At 42.8% G+C, this 21,894-nt stretch overlaps 1 protein-coding gene across 1 annotated transcript; it reads right to left on the bottom strand.

Annotated features, from left to right (window-relative positions):
• Nucleotides 1–5,524: 5,524 nt before the first annotated feature.
• LOC309552881 (vomeronasal type-2 receptor 26-like) lies at nucleotides 5,525–20,314 on the bottom strand (the record flags this gene model as incomplete). Its single annotated transcript, XM_082253792.1, has 3 exons — nucleotides 5,525–6,429; nucleotides 6,516–6,639; nucleotides 20,210–20,314. 3 exons carry the CDS (start codon nucleotides 20,312–20,314, stop codon nucleotides 5,525–5,527), a joined length of 1,134 nt encoding a protein of 377 aa, XP_082109918.1.
• Nucleotides 20,315–21,894: the final 1,580 nt, after the last annotated feature.

Raw genomic sequence — 21,894 nt, 5'->3', positions numbered from 1 at the left:
GATGAAACATAAATGTTCATATAAAGTGCTCCAAAGTAATGATTAGTATATCCAGGTGATGACAGGACAGCCTCAATCCCTTGTGAATCAAGCAGGAACCACCAGTGTGTGAACTCCCTCCACCAGTAAGATTGGCCTCTCACCTTGATACCAGACCCAAACGGGCCAGCATGAGCATATCAGGGGATAAACAGACTATCACAGGTAACCTCTCCAGCCTTCACCTCCGGGGGTCGCCAGGACATAAAATAAAGATAAAGCAAAGATCTAGTGCTCTCTGAATGTAAATAATGAGCTTTTATTGAGCATAAAGGGGTAACTCACATTTGTTGGGCACTCAGCCGTGCCTGCTATTATGGCATTCAGTGTTGGAGAGTAACACCCGAGCGATCGGCGTCAGGCACGCAGGCTCCGCCTCCCTATACGCGTTACGCCTGGAGCGTGGGCTCCGTTTGGCTTCTTCGGTAGGGGTGATACTGGTGGTAGGGGACTCGATTATTAGAAGGGTGAACAGGGTGATCACCACAAAGACCGCAAACACCGCAAACACCGCAAAGGAAGTATTTTTATGAAATACTTCCTATGCCAGTGAAGCAGCTTGAGCTTTTGGACTAAGGAACTGGTGAAAGGATGGTTTTGGGTTCCTGGAGAACTGGGCTGACTTTTTGGTCAGTTACTAGCTCTACTGTAGGGTTGAACTTTATCTAAATGGTGAAATTGCAGCTTTGTTGGATGAGAAATGGTTAAAAGGTTCTAGGAGCTTTTAAATCAGGATCTGGGGAGAAGGGAACAGAAAAGTATATGCCATATGGAGAGCTAGGGTCTATGGGGAACTCAATATACAGAGGAGTGGAATAGAGCTGGGCCAAACTAGATGGCAGAGAAATTGAATCACCTCCAATACAAAAGAGTAGTTGAATCAAGTTATACCTAAAAAATAATTAATAATAGAATATTAAATGCTAATACAAAACTAAAAAGTATGTTCACAATCTCAAGAAGTCTGGCAAACAACAAAATAGATGAATTAGAACTTCTGTTATTCGAAGAGTACTTTGACTTTGTTGGACAGCTCACATGACTGGGCTGCTATAATCGAGATGGAGAAAAAAAAAGGCCTTTAAAAAATAGAAAGACAAAAGGACACCCTTTGCATTCCAGATTTACAAGGAATACAACAAGATATGCAACAAGTTGGGTTTGTCAGTCGTAACAGCAATATTGATGATGTGTCAGTAAAGTTACCTCTGTGGCTGACAGAAATCCAGGTAGAAAAAAGACTAGAGAAACATAATGTGAACAAGTCATCAGGTCCTGATGGCCTACACACAATGCCCCTTATAGGGGGGGGGGGGGGGTACAGACAGCCCTCCCATATGGGGCCTGGGCCCAATTGGGTTAAAGGGGAGGCCCAGGGGTTTGGCTTTAAATCAGGATGTGTCCCCACCTACAATGTAGACCATACAATGAAGAGCTAAGGCACCTCCTCTTCAGCTGTCACAGGATTGCAAGGGAATGCTGCACATCCACCTATCTCACTGGTTGTCACTGGAGCTTCAGGGGCGGTTCCTGAATTTTGTGAATATGCAGCATGCCTTTGGGACCCTCCAGTGACAGCCTACTAGCTTGTATTTTCCTTATTATGCTGTGGGAGGAGAGAGCCATACACTTTGATTAAATCAGAGTGTCACCAATCCAATGGTACTGGTCCTGCCCCTGCTTCTTGCCTGGCAGTTTACATTGCTTCTTAAATATGCAGACTGTCATCACTGCTCCCCAAATATGAGAAATGGCATTGGTACAACCCACATCCACTGAGGTATGTAGTAAGGAGGCCAGGAGATTACTACTCTACATACCCAAAGCCCAAGTCTCTGTCTACAAACACCCCCCCTCCATTGGGGGAACACACTCTCATCTCTGGCCAGGCAGCTCTACTCTGCTGGTCCCACCACTCTTTGCTGCTAACAAGAAGATTGCAATGATTTATAAAAGGCTGTTTGTGTCAGATCAATTTCATTCTTTGAGGAAGTAAGTGAGAAACTAAATGTTGAAAGCCCAGTGGATGTAGTTTATCTTGAATTTACTTGGCTAAGGGCTAAGCATTTGATTCTGCAACTCATACATGTTTAATCTACAAAACAAGGTCTGTTAGATTTGATTAAATTGTATAACCATGGACACGAAACTGGTTACATAAATAGGTCCAGAGAGTAGTGAAAAATGACTCTCTGAATGGTGGGCCCCAGGGTTCTGTGTTGGGGCCAATGCTGTTCTTTGTTTATTAATGATATTGAGGTTAGGATTTCAGTCTTTGCTGATGATACCAAATCATGTTGTGAAATAATTATGAATTGTTAGAATTCTGGGGTTCTTTGGGGTATAGCATCAATAGGGTATAGATGAAGCTCCTTATCCTGGCTCCTAACTTCCTTCCAAGTAGGGGGGGGGGGATGTTGGAGGTCGTCCCTGGGGGTCCCGGGTGTCACCAAAGGAGGTATAGGGTATGTAAATCCACTCCAGTAAGAACCGTATTAGGTATTGTATCCGTAGGGAAATATAGGTAGCTTGTCCGTAGGAATCTTCTAGATCCCTACGGATTTTGCACTCTCTAGTTGTAGTTTATTAACTCCTATGTCTTTCTTTTCATCAGATGCTGAATGTAAGTGCTTACAACCCCCTCAAAACTAAAGAAAACAGCTGAGATTTGATATAATACTGAACATAAGCAGATCTGTGCTGTCACTGAAGTGACCTGAAATTGAATCTACTCCTGTGAAGGTGTATACGTCTCCATCCTTGCCAAAGTGTCCTGAAATTGAATCTATTCCTGTGAAGGTGTATACGTCTCCATCCTTGCCAAAGTGTCCTGAAATTGAATCTATTCCTGTGAAGATCCCTATGGACAAGCTACCTATATTTCCCTATGGATACAATACCTAATACGGTTCTTACTGGAGTGGATTTACATACCCTATACCTCCTTTGGTGACACCCGGGACCCCCAGGTACGACCTCCAACACCCCCCCCCCTACTTGGAAGGAAGTTAGGAGCCAGGATAAGGAGCTTCATCTATACCCTAATACCCGCTCTATACCCCTGTGTGGGGTGGGTATATCTGGTTAGTAGGCTACTTACTAGTGGGATTTCCCCTTACCTCACCAGTTACCCACCACGGGGTCACCTTGAAATTTCACCTATTTACCAATTCTCTCTGGATTTGGACTAATTTTCTGGGACTATTTCCTATTGCTATTCATTTGGCTACTTTTATCACTTCACCTAGTTACCAAATATGTATAGCTTTTTTGCACTATTTTTCTGCACCATTTGCACTTATCACACTTTTTTGTCACTATCTTCACTAGTGAATATTTTATTGGTACTGGCCACCAAGTTATTGGTTTCTTAGCCAACCATCATATATTTTTATTGACCATTTTTTATATATTTCTAATCACGTATATTTTTCACTCTCTATATATTCACATACTTTTATTGGATTCATTTTTCCGTTTTCTATACAGTTTTATCTAGGCAATAGCCACTTTTTATTGCTACTTGGGAAGTCACTCTGTTGCACTTGACAATTTTTATTATCATTTATGATCACTTGTCACGCACTATTGATTTTATATTGATTGTATACATTTTATTTCACATGATTGTATTTGTTTTATATTATTCCTGATGTTTACATATTGATCTTTTAACACTATTTATATTTTATACCAATTTTTATAATATTTATTTCTTGGATATATGCACTGATACCCACATTTACATACATTGGATGATATTTGCACTTTATCACATTTATTACAGGCACCCATCTATTTATTTTTGTATTTATACAATCCCAGGATTGTAGTTCAGGGTAGGCTGCAGCCTGACTTCATTCTTGTTTGTTATTATCCGTTAAGATATCCAGAGCGCAGAACCTATCTTCTCATTCATAGCATCATTACTCCTGGCCTGAGACCTGCTCACGACTTCCCCGACCAGAGGCCTTAATATTTGCGAATAAAGGAATGTACACACACACAAAGGAATTTCCCACACTTTATTGTAATGCACAGATCACATTGACATACTAATAGAAGCTTCGGCATGGAACCCCACATGCAAGGTTAGACATTCCCTAGCAGTCTTTTTAGGTGCAGAGCGCAGGTACTCGTCTTTGAGCTACCTTCCCTCTTGACTTCTCCTTGGGAACACCACAGAGTTTTAACCACTTCCCTATGTATACTAAGTCCACAGCTTTACGCTTCCATATCCAAGTCAGAGGACCCACAGCTCACCCCACAGGGTCAGGGGTAATTAAGGTGCTTCCTTTACTGTAGTATACCATTCTCTTCCCAATGTCTCTTCCATCGGCCCTACAAAAGGCCCTTAGATCAGTTCTGCAGGAGAATACATCTTAACATCTCTGGGGTGTTTGGCCCCATTTCCCCTCTTTTGCAGTAAAGGAAAAGGGCAACACCTCTACAGACCTCCCTCTAAGGACCAGGTGCTGGTCCAGTCCTTGGTCTGGGTGAATATCCAAATAAGGGAAAGATGACGATCGCACTCCAACATAAGAGGATAACATTTTTTTTATTTATTCCGAAATATCCAAAACATGATTCTGGATTCCCTGCATCCTTTGAAGCTTCTCTTCTGCTGTTTATATTAACTTTCTAAGGACTACATATCCCATGGTACCTTGCTGTCTGCAAACAGGGATTCCTGTACTGACTCTGCCTCTTGGAACTGTTGTTCAGAAGGCAGGATCTGTGAAATGTGTGACACTGCAATGCAGACTCACAGGGCATAGGGAATATCTGTCACAAAATTCAAGGAAGGAAATGTGTGGGGATCTTCACAAAGTAAGTTTACAAACTTCAAGATCATTCAGATTGATAGGAGTAGACTAGAAGTAATTTAAATATAATGTGTAAATTTGAAAATATGATTTTGAATTTTGACCATAGATGCGCTTTAAAAATATGCCATGCATATTAGGTTTTAATTAATTTTTTCCATTTTAGTCTACACATGTTTTCATTTTCTAAAATGTGCAAAAAAATAAAATGTCACTTCCATGCAATGTAGGAACTCCTTCTGTAAAAAGTTATTATGCAGAACTCCCTGCCGAAACCTCACCCTCTGCTTGTGTGATTGACTTTCTGCTTTTCACAGATGTCTACCCTAATTTGATGCAAATAAAATTTTAAGGCATCCCTTGCAATAGGAGTCTTATTTTTTGAGCCACTCTAAAATGCTCACCCACTTCCAAAGGGATGCAGACACTGCAGGTATTTACTATACAACACAGAGATTGCTCAGGTTGTTGTAATGAAGGCAGACCTTCCCATTCAGAAATCAGTAAGAGAAAGGACATGGTGAAAGAAACAACAGTTCCTTTAGAACATAGATAGTTATGAATTTACAAAATACTTTCCTAAAATCCAAACTACATAAACAGTTTTATGATTCCATAACTGTAGTCCTGCATAAGACATATGTCTACATTTTTAGTTTTCAGACAAAGTTTTTTTTCATCAGTAGTCCTTTAGAGTTCATATTAGGTCGAAACAATATGATGAAACATTTTGGAAGGAAAATACAAACCACAAGAGCCCAGCTAGAAGATAAGATGGCAAAGATCTCGGTGGCTACAATATATTTCCCTCGTGAGCTGAGAGAGGCTGGGATATAGGATATCCAAACACTGAGGAAAGCCAACATGCTAAAGGTAATAAACTTTGCCTCATTGAAGCTGTCAGGTAATCTTCTAGCAAAGAATGCAACAATAAGACTGATGGTGGCTAGGAGACCAAGATATCCTAACATGAACCAGAATGCTGTAGGAGAACCTTCATTGCAGCTCAAAATAATCACCTTTGACTGAGTGTTAGAGTCAAACTCGGGAAAAGGAGGCGAAGAAGAAAGCCAAGTCACACAGATGGATACTTGGATTAGTAAACAAAGAACAATGAGTGAGTAGGATACTCTTATACTAGTAAACTTTCTTAACTGACTTCCTGGCTTGGTGGCTTTGAAGGCAATGACAACTGTAATAGTTTTAGCTAGAACACAAGAGATACACAATGAAAAGACCAAACCAAATGTAACCTGGCGGAGAAGGCACTTATCTAGTTGTGGGTATCCAATAAACGCCAATGAGCAAAGGAAGCAGAGGCACAAAGATATGAGTAGAAGACAGCTTAAAGACCAGTTATTGGCTCGCACTATTGGTGTGGTCCTATAATGGATGAACAATCCCAAAATTCCAAGTGGGACAACAGATGACAATATGGCAATGGTAGCCAAGTTAATGCCAAGTGCTTCACTGTAGGAGAGGAACTCAATGATCCTTGGCAAACATGCATCTTGTTGGAAATTGGGCCACATATCCCACCGGCAAGGGAGGCAATTCACAGCATCTAGAGAAGAAATCTAGTGTCAGTATTGTAAAAAGCACAGTTTGTGTGTAGAAACCTACATTATCAAACATAATCTTATAAAGCACCTGTTTCATAGGAGATTTGTCCCTGAGGACAAGGTACACACTGGAAACAGCAGATGGGTTTTCCAGGAATGGTCACCTTCATAAATCCTGGAGAACAGCTAGAACTGCACTTTGATGGTGGAACCTTATGAAAATAAATAGAATATGCAAGGAATCAGAAAACAGTTCCTAAAAAAATCAGCAGAATCTGACTTCTAACATGTGGGTACACCCTGCCATGCAACATAATTAAAGTGGTTGAAAAGGCTGAAGGTTTCTAACTTTCATGCACCTTGGGAACACTCAGGATAGGTGGCCATTTTAGTAAGAAAGGATGACCAATGAACAGTGTAGAGTTTAGACTGGTGGCTAATGTTCCAATATGAAGGCCAGATTTTTATGTGTAGCCATTTATGTTGGATCAAGCTTTGTTGGCAGCTTCCAAAGTGTTGTCTGTTCAGGTGAATAGCCAAACTTTATTTTATTTATTGTTTAGGTAAACCTATATTTTGCCAATACAGGGCATAGAAACAGGTTCACCGCAAAGTGGTTGTAAAGGCTTGAGGCTGAGGCACAAGAGACTTAGCTGTCCAGGATTCTCCTTCCCCATTGGCTGAGACAGCAGCACGGAGCCATTGGCTCCCGATGCTGGCAATCAAAGTCAGACACTGAGGAGAGAGGAGGCAGGGTGGGGCAGGGCCACAGCTCTGTGTCTGAATGGACACACACTGCTGCGGCTCAGCTTGGGTGACCCATAGCAAGCTGCTTGCTGTGGAGGCACTCAGCAGGAGGGAGTGGCCAGGAGATCTGGTGCTCTCTTTCTCTTTGTTTAGAAAATGTCCTTTCACTACCTGTCCCATAGACCTCACAGGAAGGGTCATTTGCTATTCATACAAGCTATAAGGCTGAGACTCTAAGAAGTACTGAGCGGTCATTTGATTGCCATATGGGTAGTCCTCTGAAGGAATAGTGCTGGAAAATTGCTTGTGTTGTGTGTCTTCAGTGACATTTTTCTATACCAGGATATCCAAGACCCCAATGCATGTATCCCTATATGAATGTATTGAGAGTTTTAGGCAACAGCTAGTGCCTTCACATGTCGCTAATTGTGCCAACAATGTTTTTTGCTGGCAGAAGATAGACACACTTGTTATTGTGACAGTACAATAATTAAGGCAACCATACTATATTATCAGTTACATAATGACACATTCTCTGCCCCAAACTAACAAGCCCATAAGGACTGTAGACAGGGACATGGAAAGGATGTCTAAAAGCACGTCAGTTTTTGGCACAGAGGTTTCCAGGAGATGTCATAGGTGTGCACTTCTCTGTTTCCTGTATACCGCTTACATGAAATAAGAGTCAGCTCTCACGGCTGGCATCCAGTGTACCCACAGCTGAGGGGAACAACGGCTTTTGGAGTGATGTTCTTTTGGATCATACTATGGCATAAGTGAGGTTATATCTCCCCAATGGAACACAGACAGTAATATAAAAAACTAGTAGAGGTTCTACTTCTAATAATACGTGGTTCCAGCAAAGGATTTTTTTTCTAAAACCTTGTTTTGTTGGGGCACAATGGTGGTTAACTGGGCTGCATATGTGCCCTGTCACAATAGGGTTCTGTTCTCAGTCCCTATTTTGGACACCATCTTCATGTTCTCCATTTGCCTGCATGGGTTTCCTGGAGGTTAATGATGAGCAGAGTGATTACCACAAAAAATGGATTTTTAATTCATACTTACCTGTAAAATCCATTTCTTGAAGTACATCACAGGACACAGATCCATAAATCATAACATATGGGTAATATAGCAACCTATAGGTGAAGGACACTGGCAATCAGTCAGAATTTATGACCCCCTATATAACCCCTCCCACACAGGAAGTACCTTGTAATGATATCCTGCACTGGATATATGAAAGCTGTGGCATGCAACCATTTTGTTCAGAGCGGCCATTGTCATGGCAGCCCAGAGATATAATCAGTGATATTCTTCCCCCCTCCCCACCTCAATTCACTCATGGAATGCAGAGGGTTTACACTTCAAAGGAACCGTTATCTCAACAGAGACAGACAATCCACTAATTGATCTAGCAAGATGTTGTTTCTTACAGAACAGGCCAGTCGTAAAACTTTGAGCAAATCCATTAAGGATAACAGACAGTCATAAATAGCACTCAACCAAGCTGTTCATTAAAAAACTTAACAGATACACACATGATTCATAAATGCAGACAGGAACATGACACATTAACAATAAGTATATATTTGGATGAGAAATGTCATACTGATCAAATTAAGATCATGAATGACCACCCTATCACCTATAGAATAGAAGATAGAGGGCAGATATTCCCTGTGTGATAATGTTATCTGATCTTATTGGTATTTGGTATCCCTTGATGCCAAATTACATGCTGAATGATAAACTAGCAGTGTAAAGAATGTAACCATTACATATTTTGAGATAGGAAGAGTGGTATGAATCTGTCCACAAAGGAGGTCCTGATATTGTCATAAACCTAGGACAGCCCATTGCCACTCTATTTTAATTGGTCAGGGGTATCCGTCAATGCCCCTTTGATCCCAGAGAAAAGGCTGACTAAAACTCAGTTATAGAGTTCTCATGGTAACATCAAGCAGGGACAACTATCAAGTTTGAGAACCAATCACAACTGGCTCATCTATTGAACTCTGAACTCTGATAACACCCAGGATATTGAACGCAAGTATTCTTACTTCTCAATTCTACCTTATTTTTCTAACTGCTGAATTGTGTCTCTATTTCTTTGAAACACCTTTTTTTGTAAATATTTTATTTGCACCAATTTTGACCTTTTTATTATTAAACTTTATTTTGAAAAGTGTTAACCTTGTCCATAAGCTCTTAATGCAAGCTAACAAAGAATCTGACTCTTGAAGAGTGCTATTGTATAGAATAAATCCTCTGGACATTCCTGTCTGGGGTGACAGTGCATGTTACAGATGATTATTCTCAAATCATAATTGTTATTTCTAAAATTAAGAGTTTGGGTGGTGGCAGTTGAATGGTTAATTGCTTAATTAGCCCGGTGACAATCGCTCTCAGCCTGCTGGCATTTAGATTGTGGTCCCGCAAGCTGGAAAATCTTTGTGCAGAGTGCAGCTGAGAGTGGCATTGTTACGTATGTGACGGCAGGGTGTGAGATTGGCTGGTCCTTTGTCACGAGTTAGTGAGAAGGGCAGGGATCTGATACCCGCGTCCGTCACACCTCAGTTTTGTAGCAAGCAATAAAAGACCCCATAGAAGAGGGAAGGGACCTCTGTGTCCCGTGATGTACTTTAAGAAATTGATTTTACAGGTAAGTATGAATTAAAAATCCATTTTTTTTTTCGTACATCATGGGACACAGAGCCATAAATCATAACATATGGGACGTTCCAAAGCAATGAATCTGAGGGGAGGGGGGAACACCAAAAGATACCGCCATCTGACCCTTAACAGAAGGATTACACCGCCGCCTGCAGCACAGTCCGGCCAAAAGCAGACTCCTCCTGGGTCCCAACATCCACTTGATAGAAAAAAATGAACGTATGCACCGACGACCAGGTCGCGGCCTTGCAAATCTGAGCCACAGAGGCTTGATGGCGATGTGCCCAAGAGGCACCTACTCCTCTGGTAGAATGTGCCTTTACAGGAAAAGTTGGAACCTTTCCTATTAAACCGTACACCTGGGTAATAACTTGGCGAATCCAACAAGAAATCATAGATTTAGATGCTGCCAATCCCTTTCTGGGGCCTTCTGGCAGTAAAACAAGCTCTCGGTCTTATGAATCTGAGCTGTTTCCTGTAAATAAAACTTAAGTGCACGCAAGAGAATGCAATAACTTTTCCTCCTCTGGGTGAGGATCTGGAAAAAAAAGAAGGTAGTATAACGTCCTGATTCAAATGAAAGGTGGACACTACCTTGGACAAAAAATTTGGGTGAGGATGTAAAATCACCCTATCTTGATAAAATACCAAAAATGGCTCTTTACAAAAAAGAGCTGCTAGTTCTGATACCCTTTTAGCCAAAGTTATCGCAATCAAAAAGACCAGTTACTTGGTCAAAAGAACCAGGGGAACCTGCCCCAGAGGTTCAAAAGGCTGTTTTTGCAAAACTGCCAACACCAAATTTAAGTCCCAAGGACACAACAGTGGCTTCACTGGTGGAAGCAAATGCAATATTTCCCAGGTGAATGTTTGAACCAACGAATGGGAAGCGATCAGTTCCTGGAAAAAAATGATGAAGCTGAAATCTGCCCTTTAATCGTGTTCATGGCTAATTTCATATCTACCCCTGCTTGCAGGAAATATAGAAATCCCCCGATAATATATGTGCAGGGATGCCATTTCCTGGCTTCACACCAGGCAATGTAGGATTTCCAAACCCTGTAATAAATATTTCTAGAGACTGGCTTTCTGGCGTTTATCAGTGTATAAACTGTGGGGCCAGATACAGCCTGCTCTTCCAAGATTGAGGCTTCAATAGCCAAGTCATCAAATTTAGAGACTGTACAGCAGGGTGGAATATCGGCCTTGAGAGAGCAAGTCCGGACGCAGTTGAAGAACCCAGGGCTTCGTCACTGCCAACCTCTGGATTTGTGCATACCAAATCCTCCTTGGCTATGCTGGAGCTACCAAAATTACTGGTTTTCCCTCCAGCTGGATCCTACGCAACAAATGCAATATCAGCTGTACCGGAGGAAAGGCATAGATCAGGGAATACTCCTCCCAAGGAGTCACCAAAGCATCCACTCAGACTGCGAGTGGATCCCTGGTCCTACACAAATCTCTACAATTTTTTGTTGAACCTGGATGCCAACAGATCCCAGCGTAGGCGGATCATTTGAAAAATCTCGGGATGTAAAGACCATTCCCCTCGGGAACATCTGTTGACGGCTCAAGAAATCTGCCTGCCAGTTCTCTATTCCTGGAATGAACACTGCTGTCAGGCATGGCACAACCTTCTCTGCCCAGGACAGGATAATATCCACCTCTTTCCAGGCTGATCGACTCCTTGTGCCTCCTTGATGGTTGACATGAGCCACGGCCAAGGCATTGTCGGATTGCCCCCTGACAGGGTGACTTTGAAGTCTGGGCGTCCAGAATTTCAGAGCCCCACTGCACGAATTTCCAAAATGTTGATGGGGAGATGACTCTCTAACCAAGACCATTTGCCCTGGACAGTGGCTTCCTCCAGAACCGCTCCCCAGCTGGAGAGACTGGCATCTGTAGTCCTACCTTCCAGGTCACTGGAAGAAAGAACTTCCCCTTTTTCCGTTCGGCGTTGGCTCTAAGCCGAAATATTGTTTAGGCCTCCATCATCTGTAGATGGAAGACAATTGGAACCACTGGGACTCTTTCTAGAGTGGGCTGCCCAACGAAACCGAGTGATCGGGAGAGAAGGGCCTTAGTCAGGGAGGTGACCAAGAACCCGATGGTCACTCCTCTAACAGAGCTCCAGCATTTCTCTGTGGAGAGAGGAGACCCTTCCAGAAGAACAACCATCTCTGCAGCACTTCACCAATCAGGCCTGTATGGTAGATTAGCCAGACGGATGCCCCTCCTCAGTAGAAGGCACATGATAGCATGCCTGGAGTTTGCCAAAAAGCACCTGTAGGATTTTCAGACCTTGAGAAACAAAATTCCCTGGCCTGATAAAGGAAAGATTGAACTATTTGCCCTGAATGGCAAGTGCCATGTCTGAAGGAAACCAGGCACTGCTAATCACCTGGCCAATACCTTCCCTACAGTGAAGCATGGTGGTGGCAGCATCATGCTGTGGGGATGTTTTTCAGTGGCAGGAACTGGGAGACTAGTCAGGATCAAGGGAAAGATGAATGCAGCAATGTACAGAGACATCCTTGATGAAAACCTTCTCCAGAGCGCTCTGGACCTTAAACTGGGAAGAAAGAAAATTCATCTTTCAACAGGACAACAACCCTAAGCACATAGCCAAGATAACAAAGGTGTGGCTGAAGGACAACTCTGTGAATATCCTTAAATGGCCCAGCCAGAGCTCAGACTTGAACCCGATTGAACATCTCTGGAGAGATCTGAAAATGGCTGTGCACTGATGCTCCCCATTCAACCTGATGGAGCTTGAGAGGTCCTGCAAAGAAGAATGGGAGTAACTGCCCAAAAATAGGTGTGCCAAGCTTGTAGCATCATGCTGAAGAAGACGTGAGGCTGTAATTGGTTCCAAAGGTGCTTCAACAAAGTATTGAGCAAAGACTGTAAATATTTATGTTCATGTCATTTTTTTTTTTTAAATAAATTTGCAAAGATTTTAAACAAACTTCTTTCACATTGTCATTATGGGGTATTGCTTGTAGAATTTTGAAGAGAAAAAATGAATTTAATCCATTTTGGAATAAGGCTGTAACAAAATGTGGAAAAAGCGAAGCGCTGTGAATACTTTCCGGATGCACTGTATGTATAATGGTCAGGTGTCTAGAACAACTTTGGGATGAATTAGAGTGGAGACTGCAATCCAGGCCGTCTTGTCCAACATCAGTGCCTGACCTCACAAATGCACTTCTGGAAGAATGGTCAAACATTCCCATAGACACTCTCCTAAACCTTGTGGACAGTCTTCCCAGAAGAGTTGAAGCTTTTATAGCTGCAAGGGGTGGGCCAACTTAATATTGAACCCTACGGGCTAAGACTGGGATGCCATTAAAGTTCATGTGCGTGTAAAGGCAGGCATCCCAATACTGTTGGTGCTATAGTGTATATATGATTCACTGGTATTGGCAGTGGTGAACTATGCACGCGACAGAGACACCTAGGAACAGTCCAAGTAATTTTGTCCTGCACTTTTCCTCAACATGACAGCAAACAAGCGTGTGCAAGTGTGACGAATGCCCATTTGCTGGGACGTTCACCACAGGCTACTGGAGGAGTGTGGAGGCCAGCCTCCTGCCCACAGACTACGAACCCTGGCTTGTAGGGGAGCGCGGCTCTGTGTGGGGGTGTATGCTGGGGGACCCTTGGAGTACTGTTACTTTGAATTCAAGTCCCTGTCACCCCAAGCGACACAGATTCTAGGCCTAAGCTGCCTACAACCAAGGACTTCACACAATGAGAGACTAAACAAATGCTAATAACATAAGACTCAGCTATGGTATACTGGGGGGATGTGAATGGACACTTAAGGCGTGTTGAAAATGGAGACGGGCAGTCTGCGAGCCTATGTCTTCTGCTTTCATCTGTTTAGAGGTGGTGTGTGTTCACACTTCTAGGAATGCATATTTGGCTATGTTTTGGGCTTGTTGTCTGTTGAGTCAATTATGATAATGCCAATCCTGTCTCAGCCTGCCGTGTCATTCACCTAAGACTGTATATATTGGAAGTGAGTTGTTGAATAAAGAGTCTATGTTTTTACCCTTCATCGAGCTTAGGCTGATGGTTGGGGGGGAATTGGGAGTCATAGTCACTGCATCACGTGGGATCCGGGAGACCTAAAACGGAAATACTTGGTCGAAGTATTGGGGATCCGTTACAGAAAGAAAGAAAGAAAGCTAAGCATTTTTGCACTTCGTAATATAATTTATTTCCCGCACATTTTCAGCACTTTTTACCTGCTTTTCCTTCTTCAAACAGTTACCAAAAAAACAAAAATCACATTATGGTATTAGCATGGCAAAGCACATTGTCACTATGTTGATGGGGACAAGGGTCTCTTAAACAAAACCCTGGCCTGTGGTTGTGGTGGTCTGCAGGTGGGGGGCTTATCGGAATCTGTTTTATAGGTAAGGGGGGGGTACACCTGGTTACGTCACTCGGTGGCACCGCCCCTTCCTGATGTCAAATACTGTCTTATCTGTTTATTTTTGTACACTGTTTTGGTGAATGGGTAGGGGTACGATGTACCTGATACCGATTTGCATGGGAGGTGGGTGGGAACTTGGGGCCCCCTTGCTAAAGGGGGCTTCCAGATTCTGATAAGCCCCACAGACCCCCACAACCACAGCCCAGGGTTGTCGGGGAAGAGGCCTTTGTCCCCATCATTGAGTGAGCCACTCAACCAAGTCTGGTGTGTCCTTTGACGTAATTTCACGCGGCTTTTGAAACTTCACACTTTGCCTCCGGCCTACTGCTCCTGCCCTACCCCTACCACCCATGCGTAAGTGTCTGTCTCCTTCTCTGCCTGTCATGATTTTTAATTACCCTGTGACAAAAGTCTCTAGAGAATCACAGTATATCTGGAAAAAGGTATATAACACCCCGCTTCAATCTGTGGTATTGGGGGGCAACAGGTTTATCACACCAGTTGCACAATTAACACAGCAAAAGAGGCCAAATTTTTGCAGGACTAAAACACAATCTTAGGATAGTATACTGTTAAATAACACCTCACTTCAGTCTGTGGTATTGGGGGGCCACAGTTTTATCACACCAGTTCTACAAATAATTGGCCAGTAACTGTTGTCACTGTGTGTAGCACAGTTAACACAGCAAAAGAGGCCACATTTTTGCAGGGCTAAAATACAATCTTAGACAAGTATACTGTTAAATAACACCTCACTTCAATCTGTGGTATTGGGGGGCCACAGGTTTATCACACCAGTTCTACAAATAATTGGTCAGTAACTGTTGTCACTGTGTGTAGCACAGTTAACACAGCAAAAGAGGCCAATTTTTTGCAGGACTAAAATACACTCTTAGAAAAGTATACTGTTAAATAACACCCCACTTCAATATGTGGTATTGGGGGGCCACTGGTCTATCACACCAGTTGTTCAAAAAATTGGCCAGGGAGTTTGGCACTGTGTGTATCAGACTTAACTCAGCAAAAGAGGCAATATTGTTGCAGGACACAAATACACTTGTAAAAGTATACTCAGATAACACCCCACTTCAATATGTGGTATTGGGGGGCCACTGGTCTATCACACCAGGTGTTCAAAAAATTGGCCAGTGAGTTTGGCACTTTGTGTATCAGAGTTAATAGAGCAAAAGAGGCAATATTGTTGCAGGACACAAATACACTTATGAAAGTATACTCAGAGAACACCCCACTTCAATATGTGGTATTGGGGGGCCACTGGTTTATCACACCAGTTGTTCAAAAAATTGGCCAGTGAGTTTGGCACTGTGTGTATCAGAGTTAACAAAGCAAAAGAGGCAATATTGTTGCAGGACACACATACACTTATGAAAGTATACTCAGATAACACCCCACTTCAATATGTGGTATTGGGGGGCCACTGGTCTATCACACCAGTTGTTCAAAAAATTGGCCAGGGAGTTTGGCACTGTGTGCATGAGACTTAACTCAGCAAAAGAGGCAATATTGTTGCAGGACACACATACACTTATGAAAGTATACTCAGATAACACCCCGCTTCAATCTGTGGTATTGGGGGGCCACAGGTTTATTACACCAGTTCTACAAATAATTGGCCAGTAACTGTTGTCACTGTGTATAGCACAGTTAACACAGCAAGAGAGGCCAAATTTTTGCAGGACTAAAATACACTCTTAGAAAAGTATACTGTTAAATAACACCCCACTTCAATATGTGGTATTGGGGGGCCACTGGTCTATCACAACAGTTGATCAAAAAATTGGCCAGGGAGTTTGGCACTGTGTGTATCAGACTTAACTCAGCAAAATAGGCAATATTGTTGCAGGACACTTGTAAAAGTATACTCAGATAACACCCCACTTCAATATGTTGTATTGGGGGGCCACTGGTCTATCACACCAGTTGTTCAAAAAATTGGCCAGGGAGTTTGGCACTGTTTGTAGTATTGATGCAGCAACGCTCAGTCACCACACCTGTCACAATGCTGCACAGTGCACAATAATACTACTAATCCACTATAATATGCTTTCTACAAAGTATATTATACTGTGGATTACCCTCACCCCCCCCCCCCCCAATATATTGCACTGCACAGCAATACTAAAAAAATTGCAGCCCTTTAAATGACTTTTGTGGACATTAACAGAGCGATTTGTGTGACTGCTGCCGATCTCTAACTGCCCCTAAAGCACAGACTGGACACCTGTCCCTAACCTGAAAAGAGACTGCACCTATACCGAAATACCAGCCCTGAAAAGGACTTTTGTGGACATTAACAGAGCGATTTGTGTCTGGCAATCTCTCATTCATGAGCACAGTCAACCTCTCCCTATGCTGACATAAAGCAGAATGTGAAATAGCCGACAGCTCAGGTCTATTTATAGGGTAGGGGGCATGTCCATGTGCTGAAATGTTTCAATTGGCTGTCCCGTTCCACCTGATGGCTGTGTCAAGGGTCAAAGTTCTCCCCAATGTAAACTAACATTTACATTGAACATTACAGGAACTTAATTACAAGGTGGTACTATTTTGCATATCAGTATGTATAAATAGCAGACCCCTCTCCGATAGCTCAGGAATGCATTTCAAAAGGACTTGCTAATCAAATTACTACTGCTGGTCAGACTGTATTACACAACTTAACCTTCTGCAATCGTATTTCAAATATGTGTTTGAAATCAAAACTTTGTACATTCATATTTACATCCATCTATTTACAATTACTAATGGAGATTTATACATAACTCCTCATCAGGCAACACGCTAATGGAGATTACACATAAACTCCGCATAAGGCAACAGTACATTTTACCCATGTCTACCTGCTTGAGAGACTACAAAGGGTGAAATCGACAGTACCTGACTGCCCAACTGATGACTTAGTAACCAGCCAGCCTTAAATTAGGTATGAGGTTTGGTTTTGTTGCTACCATGAGCTGAAAGCAAATTCTGCAGGTTGAAGATTCATAACCCTGGCAAATGTTTGTGTAGATATGTCTAGGAGATTTTTTTTAAAGAGCAGGTTCAAAAGGACCAATAAAGGCCTTACTGTGAAAGGGTGTGGTGGTGGTGGTGGGGAGGCAGTGGGTTGAGGGGCTGGTGAACAGAACTGCCAGAGTGTCAGTGAATTTGAAGGTGTTGTAGAGAAAGGATAGGGAAAGGAAAATGGAATGCAAACTGGAAGGTTAAGGTCAGTTAGGAAACTGTACTGTAACTTTGATTGCTGGCTCTTTGAGCTGCCTTTTTTTCTTATTATTATTGGGAGATTTTTTGTCTTTCATTTTTTTTTGGGGGGGGGGGGGGGGGGTTGATCTAAGGCCAAAATCTGCTGTTTCATTCATAACACCTCTTTTTTTCTTGTTCAAGACAGTGGGGTAATATTTTGGGGTTTTCGTTAAAATCTTTAATTACATTTTTTTTAAAAATGTATATTTTAAGTGGGAATGTAATAATGTCAGGGGCTGCAACATTTGGCCACAGAAAGAATTGAAAAATATTGTTTTTTTTGTTTGTTTTGTTGATAGGGCCTTTAATTTAGATTGAACTGTTTTTCTGAAGCAAGTTTTTTCTTTAAACAAATTAGGGCTTTTGTTGTCATTTTGAGGGTGTTCATGCCTTTTGGGTGTTTTTTTTATTTTATGTTTATGAAGCTTTTTAAAATTTGGGGATATTAAAATGCAGCTTCTACCTTTTACTGACCATCACTGCCATTCTTAGAGCTGCCTATTGTTCTCAGCACAGTGCTGCATCATTTGAAAGAAATAAAAACTAAGTCAAAGAACAGTGTGCACTTAAACCACCTTACTTTAAATCACTCCCATTTACTGCACCCCCATATCCTCATAGATAAAATTAAAGTTAAGTATACATCAGTTAGGCCTATTATCCCGGACTACAAATGCTGACCAATTTTTTGCTGCAATATACTCATTCTTGAAGTAAGTGCAAGGCCTGTGCCCTTTGTCTATAATATAATTGGGCCTAGCCTTACTATTTAAAATTTTACTACTGCTGGCCATTATTAGAGTGCTGTGTCAACTGCTGTCTCTCAATATTTCTAATAAAAAAATGTGTTTTATATCAAAAGTTGAACTTTAATAACCATAATGGAAGCCAATTAGGTATGACAACACTAGGAGCCAATGTGGAGCGTTATAGGGCATATACGTATTCTAAGATTGCATATACTGTTAGCAGGAGTGAAGACTGTTCACTAGAGATGAGTATATTTTTGAAAAGTTTGATCAGTTGTGGTTTAGTCGAATATTTTGAAAAACAGGCAGGCCTCTGAAATGTGGAATTTCCAGGCCAGAAGCCCACTGAACTAGGCTTCAAAAAGTTTGTATCACAAACTAGCAAATGATGCAAAATTTTGTAAAATGTTTGGGGGAAACTCCAGGCAGCCCTCTTTGATGAAATTATGGGGCCAAAAATGTAAACACTGAGTGCAGTCTCTGGAAATAAACAAAAAAATAGCAGAAACTCTGTAGGTTTCTTGTAGAAAAAGAATAACCCCATAATGATGAAAACTACAGACTGGGGGCCCCATGGCAAAAATTTGATGGAACCATTCTGCAACCTTTCTCGGTGGCACCTTGAAATGCCAGCTGTCTGTTTTTTTTGACTAGAGATGTCACAGGGGTACAGAGTCAATATCAACTGATACCTCTCCAATCATTATTGATACAGAAGTTGTGTTATCTTCATATGTGCAAACATTTCCTATATTTCATTTACCTCACATCCCTAAAGGGGTTCTTTCCTACTCCCAGGCCCCATAGCAGCTGCGTGGGCTGTTAAGGCTATTGTTACACCACTGATTCCCACTTTATTTTTGTGCTTATTGTATCAGCACAGTGTAAGCATAAAAAGGTTCAAGATTTACGGTCCTGGTAAGTTTTTGTACAGATATGTTTTGGAGTTTTTTTTAAACCATAATGCACTTAATGAGGCTTTTAAACTATGGCCAGCGGGGTTAAGAAGGGTCAATAAAAAGTACAGAGCAGCCAAAGTGTACTGCATTTCTGATTGCTAGCTACTTTGGCAATCAACAGCTTTGCTGCCTTTTTGTTCTTTATATTGGGAAGCTTTTTCCTTTTTTTTTTGGTGGTTAATTTGAGGTCAATTCTCATGTGATCCACTCAGTTCAAAAATTGTGCCAGGTATGTAAGATATTTCTTAGCATTTGAGCCAGACAAATAACAGGAGACCTAGATTTGCAAGATAGGTATAGCAACAAGCATTAGTGCACAAGTAGTGTAAGCCACTTTTTTCAAAAATTGTATCAAGGATGGTGGGTGAGATATTATTTAGAGAGCAGTAGGCAAAGATGCTACTTGTTCCAAAATACATAGAATACATAGAGGTAGCAAGTGGCATATGCAACTCATTCAGAAAATGAAACCAAAGATAAAAGGGAGGCACTGGCAGTAAAGGCAAGAGTGTTGAGGCAAGGGTTAAAGGAGATAAGGCAGAAGCAGCCCAAGCCTTTAGGGAAACTGAACTGCCAAAAATATTACTGAAATTTGAATTTGATATGGAATATCTGAATGTATATAATGTGGTTCAAATCTAAGTAGTCTGAATTTTAGGATCACCTCTACTAATCACTGTGCTGCTGTTGCTTAATTGTGCAAACTGCAGGCTGTGTCTGTGCTCTTTACCAAGCTTTTCTACCACTATAGAAAGGGTCAGGATCCTCCCTTCAGTAGGCCGCAGCACACTACTCCTGCGTGACTGCACTCTCCCTGTCACCTACCCTCACTTCCCTGTCCCCCTCTTCCCGCCCCCTGCTGCTCTTTCCTACCTCCTCCTACCCACTTTTTTGCACCTGTCTGCTCCCTACCTGCTTCTACTTAACTCTCTGTCCCTACCGTTATGGATCCTGTTCGCGTGTCCACCTGGAATGCCAGGGGCCTTAATGTGCCCGAAAAGAGGCGAATGCTCCTGGGTGACCTGCGGTGTTCACGTTCCGACATCGCATTCATACAGGAGACCCACTTTCGCTCTAGAGGCTTGCCCTTCCTTCAGAACAGGTTCTTCCCTACTGCATATCATGCTACCAACGATGTCTCTAAGTCTAGGGGGGTATCCATCCTGCTTTCGAGTAATATCCCTTGGTCCCTGCTTGATAGGAAGACAGACCCGCACGGGCGTTTCCTTTTTCTCAAGGGACGTATCGGCGGCCAGCTGGTGACACTCGCCAATGTATATGCGCCCAACTCCCATCAAGACTCGTTTCTGCCGAAAATGCTGCTGTCTTTGATGGATTTTGCAGAGGGGAAGCTGATTGTGGGTGGCGACTGGAATCTACCCTTGGACCCATCGATGGATACGTCTTCTGGGGTTTCCTCTGTCTCTCGGGGCACCCAGACGCAGGTTACCAAACTGCTTAGGGAACTTCAATTGGTGGATGCTTGGCGCATCATGCATGCTGGAGAGCGTGATTACTCGTTCTACTCTAATCCCATAACGTTTATTACCGTATCGATTTTTTCTTGGTTCCCCACCGCCTTCTTTCCTCGGTGGTTGGTATAGAAATCGGTTCCATCACATGGTCAGATCATGCCCCGGTGACTATGGAGGTGAGTCTTGGGGGACCCAACAGAGAGTCAGACTGGCATTGGAGACTGAATGAGAGTCTGCTACAGGACCCTGTGGTACTGGCGGACGTCTCCCAACAGCTCCAGTCCTATTTCCAACTGAACGACACCCCCGACAGTGACCCGGGGGTGGTCTGGGAGGCCCATAAGGCCGTCATTCGGGGAGTACTGATTACACATGGCGCACGCATCAAGAGAGACAGGGAAAAACAATTGACCAAACTTTTGGCAAATATCGCTCGCCTGGAGGACCAGCACAAGCGGCATATGGATGCTGCGGCAGTTATTGGGACTGCGGTCCCAGGTAGCGGAGTTGTTAAAATACCGCGCTAAAGCGCCTTACAGCGTTGTAGGCGGTTCCAATATGAGTCTAGTGATAAATGTGGGCGCATGTTGGCCAGGGCCCTTAGGGATCAGCGGTTGTCCTCGTACATCCCTTTCGTGACTGATACTGGCGGCCATAAGTTACATATGCCTAGGGAGATCACCCAGCGGTTTGGGGACTTTTACTCGTCCTTGTATCATTTACCCCATGATCGGTCCCATAATACTGCGGTCACTTCCTACTTGGAATCGGTTGCTCTGCCTAGGTTCCCTTCGCCGGAGCGTGAGACTTTACTGAGGACGAGCTCTCCATGGTCCTTAAGTTGACGAAAAAGGGTAAGGCCCCTGGACCTGATGGTCTGACGATCCTTTATTACCAGCTGCTACAGGCCCATCTTTTCCCTCATATGTTCAAGGTGTTCAAGGAGATCGGGAAATCCTCCTCCTTCCACGCGGACTCTTTACTGGCACACATCTCCGTGATCCCTAAGGAGGGGAAGGACCCAGCAGCCTGTGGGAGCTACAGACCGATCTCTTTATTAAATGCTGATCTTAAGCTTTTTACCAAAATGGTGGCGTCTCGGCTGCAACCACTTCTCCCAGATCTGGTCCACTTGGACCATGTCGGGTTT

The sequence above is a fragment of the Pelophylax lessonae genome (genome assembly GCF_965119305.1).
Source record: "Pelophylax lessonae genome assembly, chromosome: 4".
NCBI classification, from domain to species: domain Eukaryota; kingdom Metazoa; phylum Chordata; class Amphibia; order Anura; family Ranidae; genus Pelophylax; species Pelophylax lessonae.
Note: the sequence above shows the minus strand (reverse complement) of the source record. Positions and strands in the feature narration are given on the sequence as shown.